At 40.8% G+C, this 10,308-nt stretch overlaps 1 protein-coding gene across 1 annotated transcript; it reads right to left on the bottom strand.

Moving 5' to 3' along the window:
• Positions 1–7,345: 7,345 nt before the first annotated feature.
• On the bottom strand, positions 7,346–9,893 carry GSPT2 (G1 to S phase transition 2). Its single transcript, XM_043896754.1, has 2 exons — positions 9,783–9,893; positions 7,346–9,674 (listed from the first exon to the last, which is right to left on the bottom strand). The coding sequence occupies exon 2, from the start codon at positions 9,661–9,663 to the stop codon at positions 7,765–7,767; it is 1,899 nt and encodes a 632-aa protein (XP_043752689.1). The 5' UTR covers positions 9,664–9,674; positions 9,783–9,893; the 3' UTR covers positions 7,346–7,764.
• Between the last annotated feature and the right edge of the window lie 415 nt (positions 9,894–10,308).

The raw sequence follows: 10,308 nt of genomic DNA, 5'->3' as shown, positions 1-10,308 counted from the left end.
CCAGTGAAAACCTCTGCAACTGTAATGATACTCAAAAGAGAAATGTATCATTGTACAATGCTTCACACAGATGAATTCAAGTTTGGAATTTCCTAAGGTGATCCTGGAGAAAAAAAAAATACTATATATATATTTCTTTAAAAAACACTATGTACAATTTAAAAAATTTATAATGTACTTGTTATGCACGTTGTAGAAAATACTTGCACAGGACATGAAATCAGTTTCAGAAAAATTTCTGAGCCTTTAGCTTTGCAGGCACTTGACTTTATACCAGTAACAACACAACCACAAAAAATGCAGTGTTGTAGAAAATACTACCTCTCTGAAGTAAAGATGTGGTGGATAAACAGCAAGTAGAGTCCAGGAATCTTTATCTTTCAGCCACCCCACCTAAGAGCAGGGTTCCATTCCACCTGCCCATGGTACCCAGATACACAGTCACGTGCAAGTATGTGATGAAGCTTCCAGAGCTCATCTGAGCTCTTAGACAGAACCCATGTAAACACAAACACAAGAGGTTATTTTCAAGATATACACCTGCAAGTAATCTTTCTATAGAAATGGCCACAGTATTAAAATATTCAGAATATGGAAGACTTGACTCATGATCTGAGAGTTTTCAAGAGGAAAAAAATCAAAAGACTTGTCAATACAACAATTACATGACAGCTATTGCAATATGTAGGACAAAAAGACAACATTTCATAAAATATTGTTCACACAATAGCATTACTGGAAAATAGCACAATACCTTTACTGTGTAATGGTAATCTTAATTGAGTAAGGTTATCTGTAATGAGGTTTGAAAGTAAACTCCTTAGTAGACAGAGTAAACCATTGCAGAACAGGGAATAGCACCCATCACTGCTGCTTTAATAGTAACTTTCAACACTAAGTTGAAGTTCAATTGAATAATTTTTTTTAAAAGTCAAATAAACATTTCCCTTTGAGTTCAGTCCTAAGATTAAAAAAAAAAAACATAAATGTCTTAAAATTGCAAAAAGCATCTTACAAGTGCTTCACAAAACACATTTCCCCCTAAAAGGCGGATTTAAACATGAAAATACATATTTTGCTGAGTAGTTGCTGAGAAGCGTTCATCTTTCACCTCTAGAGACCGACACACAGAGGTCATCTTTGCACCTTCCTGCTGATATGCTGTTTCTTCTCCATTATCACCTAAATTCAAATGGACAAGTATTGTCCACTGCTACTAGGGCTTGAACAACAAATCCAAAGAAAACCCAATAAAGAACATTTTTTAAAGGAAGTATAAAGAATCTGCCTGCCAATGCAGGAAACACAGGTTCCACCCCTGGGTCGAGATAATTGCCTGGAGAAGGAAATGGAAACCCCCCAGTATTCTTGCCTAGGAAATCTCATGGACAGAGGAACCTAGTGGGCTACATACAGTCAATGGGGTCACAAAGAGTAGGATACAACTTAGCAGCTAAACAACAACAGAAACAAGAGTTAGGTAAGTTTTCATAGAGGGTTCAACAGAAAACTCAAATAAAAATAATTAATTTAAAATCTACCTGGTTACTAAAATGTCAGGAAAGTTCAGGTCTAGGGATGTGCCTAGGAAAAGCTAAAGGGGCATGTGAGAGAAGGTATGCATGGTACATGGAAAATTCAAACTATTTTTTCAGGAATAATTTTTGCCTTTCATGCAGCTGTCTTTTCCTCTTAGGAGTCACAGGTGACTTTGAACTGAAATTATTAATCACAAAACTAAAACAAAAATATAAGAATAAGACCAATAGCATCTTGAAGAACCATGGATCTTCTCCTTCCATTCTAGGATCTAACTGGTATTTGTTAACCTCAACACAGTGGGCACCAAAAGTGGAACTTGTCTAATGGCCTGATTGTCCATGGCCTCGAGAAGAGGTTTGGTATCTTGAGATTTCATTCTCAAGAAATTTCTACACTAAGTAAACTCTAGGTTCTCTGGCCTAAATTTTATAGTATTTCTGAGAGCAGTCTTACCCAGACTTCACATTTATCTTAGCACAGCACTGAAAGATTAAGCATTAAAAAAGACTGAATTCTGACTTTGGTTGAAATTCAAACTGTTTAGATGCGAGCTCAAAGCTCACAAGGCTATTATTTCAGCATAGTCTCCATTTTTTTGAAATTTATTACAAAGGAGAATACGGACTGGTGAAGAAATCAGACTCAACTTTGAGGACTCCCACAAGAATTATACCAAAAAATATGCAAATATGATATGGTGGACCTCTGTCTTGCACTGTAGCACCTCTGTGTGGAGTCTCAGTGAAGTTCAGGCTCTCGTCGCAGGGAAGCCAAACATGATCAGGGTAGAAGAAGCCATGTAACTTTACCATATAGCACTGTTCTTGGAATTTAACATGCTTTCACAAGGCTGTGAGGATATCATCACTGAAATCATCTTATCAGATGCCTTAATTGCCATCCTCAAGTGGAGCTCTCATCCATATGGCTCTAAATGGGTGCACAACAAGCTTTATATTTTCTCTGTGAGGAATTTTCCCAGGTCATGACTTTGGATGTTTTTTATGAACTCAGCCAAGACTATCTGCTCACTGCTATCCAATCTAACTACCTACAGGCAAGTAAACAAAATATCCCTAAATACTGGATTAAATGGGGTGAGCATCAGTTAATGAAGAGACTAGCAGACAGCCAGCCAAACTTATTGGGTGGCACTGCTCATACTGTGAACTAGAGAGGTGTAAATAGATGAGCTGCTGCTAATTCAGCCAGGCATTGGTAGATAGTGTGAGACCGAACACTGATACTTGGGGACCTGTGAGGCTTGATAATATTACCATCCTCAGAGTTGGCTGCCATACTACTAGTAGTGCCAGAGGTTTTGACCTCTTTGTCTCACAAAATGAATCTGATGTGCATCTGTCCCCTAGCCACTTGGAGGCCCAGCTCAGATTCTGCTGGGAAATCAATATGACCTTTCTCATGTCCCGAAATTCCCTCCAGGCCTTGAGTAGTGTGCCATCCATAGAGGCAAATGTTCTTGAATTACGTTCAATTTGGTCATAGCAACTTTTCACCCACCACCAGGATCTTGTGAAGCCACCACCTATCTGTCCTGAATTACCATCCTTTAAGGGTAGAGCCTCCTTAGATGTATCTTCTTCCCTTTGAACCTTGATGTTCCCTTCTCAAATGTGTAAAATGCATGCTTGAGGTTCATTTACCCTTTCAGAGTTCTTTTGGGTTTTGCATGCATTGAAGAACACAGATGGGGATGGAGCATTCTGTCATTAGCATCACTCAAAGAGTTAACCCTTTAGATATTTAAAAATGTATTAATGTATTTTATTTCACCTGTTCATTTATAACTTACAAAATTGACAAAAGAAGCTAAAGCAGTTTGGAAAGCTAAATAATATATGTCATGTGAGCATCAGTTAAAGCAGGGTGCAAAAAGAAATACAAAAGTAGAAATCAAGCACTAACCTTTAATCAGATAGTGGAGAACAGAAGGAACCTGGTGCTGCAGTCCATAGGGTCACAAAGAGCCAGACACCACTTAACCACTAAACAACAACAAACCTTTAATCCACGAAATGTCAGCTAAACCAGCAGAAGTCATTGGGAGTCTTTCTTGCTCATCTGCTATGTAACAATGTGTTCTTCTTCTGTAAATTTATTGCTGTGGCAAAAGGTCACTGAAAGACTGTGGTAGAGCTAGTAAAAGCAGTTTTGGGAGGAGATAATTCATCTAAGTCTCAGAGATGAGAGGAAGCCTTTTAATCAGAGCTCCAAATGTGAGGAAAGAGCTGTAATTTACTTATTGGATATATATCATATCAAATGAGAGATACAAACCTTTTTTTTTTCCTTTTTGTCCTCTCATTCTAAAACTGGGGGCAGGTCTCAATATTCTCTGAACTTTTTAAGTTCAACAGTGAAAGATACAAATATCTTCCTTAGGGGGCTGAGGACTATCTGCAAATTATGTGTCCATGAAAATTCAGATAGTTTAACATTAATCTGAGTAGAAAATAAGGGGCTTTGCTGAAACCCCTTTTGATTGATGTCTGATTCTTAGAACTTGACTGAACTGTTCATCCACTGAGTTATAAAGAAAACTGTATGATTTTTAAAGGGTAAGTGAAGGAAAAGAGAATCCCCCTAGAATTTAGACAAATTTCCTCTAAAACGATCTGGCAGTGTTGAGTGCAAGATGGAACTGTAAGGGAAGCCTACAGTCAATATTCTATAGGCTATAGTGTCCAACTGTATACTGTGCTCTCTTACATGTAAGCAAAGCTTTTTTTCCCCTCGTTTTGTTTTCTCATTCGTGGCATGTTCATACAGAAGGGTTTTATTTTCTCTTCCTTTTCCCTTGTTGATTTTGGTGATTGGTCGAACATGAACACACCCAGGGTGTTTTGAAGAAGCCTCTCCCAAATACTAAGGCAAGTCCACTTTCCCCAAAAGTGGTCGTGTCCCTAGTGAGAAATCTGGGATCAAACTTTCCTTCCCCTCAGTGGCCAAACATGAGCAGATATTGTTAAAAGAAAACTAGGACAAATGAAAAAATGTCAATACTTTCAACAGAAAATAGAGAATCTCATGTTGATGTTTGGCAGAAAACAATGAAATTCTATAAAGCAATGATCCTTCAATTAATACATAAATTTCAAAAATTTAAAAGAAAGAAAATATAGAATCATACTGAACATAGAAACAGGCATTGGATCAATGTGAACATGTCCAAATGCTCAAGTTTTGGCAGAAGTTCTGTGGTTGCTGGATAATTTCTTTTGAATGGCCATGAAACAGTAATAATTTTCCTGCCACTAAATAGGCCATTTTAATTAGTGTGTGAGTTGAATATTTGCACTGCAAAATGTGCATACATAAACTTTAAAAGAACAGGTTCTTGCATTGTAGTAAATCAGAATCATGGCACTGTTAAAAGGTCTATTTTGAGAAAGGATTTGTCTATTGGGAGACAAGAATGGTAACCATAGTGGGTATTAATAGCACTGACAATTTGTCCTGGGTACCAGAGAAAGGTGCTCGAAGTGAGTAATGTGGAGACCTGCTAACTTCTGCCCAGCCCAAACTTTCCACTTTCTTTCTTTCATGGGTCTTTGCTGAAGTACCAAATAAACTGGCACCCTCTCCTAAATGTCCTATAATGACCAGAAGAATAAAAGGAAGAGCCTTGGGAGAAAAGTTGCCAAGAGTGAAATGGGTAGGCACATATTGAGAAATCCTGAAGTAGGAAGTTCATGATGTATTTACAGGATGCAGCCAGACTTGGGGAGTTTCTACATTTATCTTGCTTGTCAGGAATTTGAGATGCTCTTAGCACAGTTAAGTTAAATAGGTCTAAATTAGAGGCAACAGGGGACCTCTGAAGGGACACTGTTTTGTATGTCCTGGGGAAACAGTACTGTGCTTGTGAATGGCCTTAATTTGCAGTATTGGAGAACACTACCAGACATTAAGAACTATAAAGAAAGTTATTCATGAAGCTAGAAAAAAACTGTTACGAGTGTATATATTTTCCTAAAGAGTCTCCAACCACCTGGATCATCTCTGAAATGAAAATTATTAGTTTCTAAAATCCACTCCCAAAGATTTATGTCCTGATTTCTGAATGTTGTTTTTTATATATAGTTCAGAGCTCCTGGTGGAGAAGTTTCTATACAACTGGCTAATGGAAAGACATTTAGGAGACAGTTTTTGATGGAAAGTTATCCAAATTGGATGGAGAAAGAGAGTTCTGCTCTGCCTTGTGGCTTTGACCTATTAGTAGATGCTATCTACAATGATCCTATTGGTAAATTACTAAAATTGTAAAATCAGTGAGATTGATGCAGCATCTGAAATAGATTTTTTAAAAGTGGCTGCCACAGTAAAACTTTTAGCAAACACTCCATTTTGTACAAAGTTCAGAGCACAGAGGCAAAAGAATGAACTCGAAAGTAAGATGAAACTCTTGCCACTGATACTCTAAGTATTAAAGGACTGGGTCCAAGACAACATGAGACACTTCCCTGTGGGTTAGGTCAGCTGCCATATGACAAAATAAAAAACATCTTTTCCTTTGTGGGTATCCTGAAGATCTATGGTTGGATGATTCACAGAGCCATGCTACTGATGCTCTGAAAAGACCTGTGGCTATCTCTGATTCTGAAGGTACATGGGGACACAAACAGAGGGGACCGTGGAGAAGGATCCTGAGCATTGCCCAGGGTGTTCCAGCAGCAATCCCCACCCTTGTTCAACCACCCCATGAGTGTGAAGAATTGGCTGTGCCCACCACTGGGCAGTGTTTACACTGGGCCACTACCCACTTACCAAGACAGAAAGTTCTTGCAGTTGTTGAGTTACACAGGTTATAAAGCCTCTCTCCTGGCAATAAAAGTAGTCACCTCAGGCTCTACAGTTGGTGTTTTCCTCAATGTACTCTTCATGGACAAGTCCTGTTATCTCTGACCCCAAGAATGGGGTGATTTGACTGTAAAAATGACCCCTCACCTTTCCTACTAACCCCAAGCAGTGAAGAATGGGAGAGTGGAATGTTCTCCCCATTTCTAAGCTCAGGACTCTCACTAACCCTTATTTGTCAGTCAATGACTGACTCACTCTTGCAAGCATTTATCTTCTCAACAGTAATGCCCCTTGTTGTGTTGTGCCCCACACCACAAGGTTCTCAGTGAATAAAACAAAGGGGTGTGTTAAGATGAAGCTGTGCTGTATTTAGTCGCTCAATCATGTCCAACTGTTTGTGACCCCCCCTAGGGACTATAGTTCGCCAGGCTCCCCTGTCCTTGGGGATTCTCCAGGCAAGAATACCCGAGTGGGTTGCCATGCCCTCCTCCAGGGGATCTTCCCAACCCAGGGACCAAACCCAGGTCTCCCACATTGCAGGCGGATTCTTTACTGTCTGAGCCACCAATAAAGCCCAAGGAGTACAGATAACAGTCTAGTCAACATACTATCTGAATCCCCGGGTATATTTGTAATCTGGCCATGTTCAACATTTGGGGACTTGGTAGATGGCATGAGTTTTTTTTTTTTTTTTTTTTCCAAATACCAAGTAGGGAAGCAGAAGAGCTCCTTTATTGACTGGACTTGAATACAGAAAACAAAGTTCATTGGGAAGAGCTCTAAATTTTTTTTCATCAAAATTAAAACCTTTCCTTTAACACAAACCTGTGCATTATTTGTAAATTCTTCATTTAAAGCAGTGAATGCAGGACAGTTTTTAAAAACCCAGGTAATAAATGTATTCAGTTATTTGAGAAAGTGAAAAAGCTAACTGAGAAGTATTATAAATTAAAAAATATTCAAAAGCACTTCAAATACCAATAAGAGTTTCAAATGGAATATTTTATTCACATGTTAGTTGTCTTTAACATGTACACACACACTGACATACTCTGATTGGTCTGATTGGAACAAGGTTTGTCTATCCTAAAGGAAAATGAAAAATTAAAAATATATTAATTTTTCATTGTTATAGACAATTACATCCACATCAGTTACAAAGATTTTACTGATTCTGTTCAAGGAAGCAGAATGGAATAGGAGGAGGAAACTTGTGGGTAAATTCAACAGTGACATAACTGAGATCTCAACATGAGAGCTGACAAAACATGGATTTTTGCTGTGAAATTTTTCTTTGCAAAATATGAGAAAAGTTTGTCAATGTGTAGTAAATAAGAGAAGATGGTGAACTTTATCATAGTCAATTCTCACAGTATTGTATAGGGGCATCAAGAAAACTGCTTAGTCCTTCTCTGGGACTAGTTTCAGAACTTTGCCAATTGCAATGGTCTTACCCTCATCTCTTAAAGTAAAACGACCCATCTGAGGAAAATCTTTGAATGTCTCAAGGCAGATAGTTCCTGCTGTCCTTAAACGGGCAATGCACACTTGATCTTGCTTCACGAAGCGGGGCCGTGTCTTACTCTTTTCTCCTGATTTTTTATCTACCAAGGAGATTAAGGCTGTTATCTCAACTTCCTCAATACAAGTATGAATGTGCAGCACTGCATTATAACCTGGACAGATGATGGACTTGTGCTCAATAATCACTATCTGAACATCAAATGTGCGTCCAGAATGGCAAAGATTAGTAGGATCACAGAGTATGAATCCTGGAAGAATCTCTTCTTCTTCAATTCCCTTCAGTCTGATTTTAAGGTTTTCACCCGGGGCTACATAATCAGTTTCAGCATCATCAGAAAGTATTCCAAGAACTTCCACATTGTGCTTGTTTGGCATCATCACAAGCTGCTGGCCTTTAAAAATGGATCCTGATTCCAGCTTTCCCAGGACCACAGTGCCCATATCCTTGTACTTATCCACAATTGGCAGTCTAATTGGTCCATCAATGGATCTGTTGAAGTTTGGCATATTATCCAGATATGGAATGAATGGTAATCCAGTGTACCAAGGGCACAAATCTGATTGCTCTTTAATATTTGCCCCGGTCAGCCCTGAGCAGGGCATAAAGTGAATGTCCTTTTTGGGACTAAAGCCGACTTTTTTCAAAAAGGGCACTAGCTTTTCTTTACATTCTTCATATCTCTCAATGCTCCAATTTACTGTGGGATCATCCATCTTATTAATAAGCACTATCAAGTATTTCACCCCTGCCGTTTTTGCCAACATTGCATGTTCTCTTGTCTGTCCACCTTTTTCAAATCCAGTCTCAAACTCTCCTTTCCTGGCAGAGATCACCAGTACAGCCAAATCAGCTTGAGAAGCACCACCAATCATATTTGGGACAAAACTCTTATGGCCAGGGGCATCTAAAATTGTAAAATGTTTCTTTTCAGTCTCAAAATAGGCACGACCCACTTCTACTGTTTTACCCTTGTCTCGTTCTTCCTGGTTTGTATCTAAGGCCCAGGACAAATACCAAGTTTCTCTGTTTTTTTCTTTAGCTTCTCTTTCATATTTCTCAAGTGTTCTTTTGTCAACCATTCCTGTCAAAAACATGATCTGTCCTCCAATGGTTGACTTCCCGGCATCGACATGCCCAATGAATACCACATTTACGTGTTCTTTTTTAGGAGCACCTGAGGGTACGACCACAGATTTCGATTTTCTGATTTCCTCTTTCTCCATCATTTCCTGGCCACTTTCTTCTGGGGGCCCCGAATCTCCCAAGGAACTACCCCCTGGCTCGGCTTCACTTACTTCTTTATTGTGCTCCCATGACTCTTCTAAAACCATCTCCACCTCTCCATTTTCTACAACAGGTTCTGAAAGTTCCATGGTAACGGCTGAATTGGAACCTTCACGCCACAATAACTGTTCCTCTTTGGAATGTTCCACAGGTGCCCCCCGTCCCAGCCTTTTACCTTGAGGGTCGCCCGCGCCTGTACAGGTTTCATAGAAGCCGGGGGCGTCGTTCGGGGGGGTCTGCGGCTGGCTCGGGCCCCGCAGGAAGGCCGGCACGAACTCCGCGGCGTGGACGTTAGGCACGAAGGGTTTGGCGTTGATGTTGAGCTGACGGCTGAAGGCCGAGCTGAGGGGCTCATGCTGGACCTCCGCGGCGGCCGCCGCCAACGCCGAGGAGGCTCGGTCCCCGCTCGGGGCCAAACCCGGTGCTTCCATGTCCACCTGGTCCCAGCAGTCGGGAGCCGAGTCGCTGCTGCTGCTGCTGCCCAAATCCATCGTCTTCAGCCCTGATAGATGCGGGAAGGGAATGGGTTTAATGGGCCAGAAAGAGCTGGCAGTGCCGCCGGGGGTGAGGCGGCAAGAGTGGGGAGTCGGGATGGGGAAGCGACACGAACCTTAGCGGCGGTGTGGAGGCAGCCGGGTCCCGACACTGCATTCGCAACTGCGGCGGCAGCAGATATGGCGGCGCAGCCTCTCCTGTTGTGTGTGAGCGGATCTCCTCCCCCAAACCCCGACCACTTCCGACTCTTCCACTGCCGACCCGGTGCCGGGCGGGGATTGACCCCTAGCTGCCATCCGTATGCTCGGCCTCCCGCATCCTTAGTCCTGGCTGAGGTCCAAAAGGCTTTTTTTTTTTTTTTTTAATGAAAATTTCCATTCATTTTTGTATACGCGCTCTGGGAGAGCGATTTGACCACGATGTAATGATTAAACCTAGACAGGCGCACCTGATTTCCAATTCTACTCAGATTCTAGTGAAAATGGACATTCCTATTGAACAAATGGAGGTAGGATAGGGGTTAAAGCTTTACCCAGCAACTGAAAGAAGAAATTAGTGATTAGGGAGGTGCTCTTGAAATACAGGAAGATGAAGATGAACCTTGGAAATGCGACTTCAGATCAGACATTAATTTGAAACCC

This window comes from Cervus elaphus, chromosome X (assembly GCF_910594005.1).
Source record: "Cervus elaphus chromosome X, mCerEla1.1, whole genome shotgun sequence".
NCBI lineage: Eukaryota > Metazoa > Chordata > Mammalia > Artiodactyla > Cervidae > Cervus > Cervus elaphus.
This window is presented reverse-complemented; position numbering and strand designations above follow the sequence as displayed.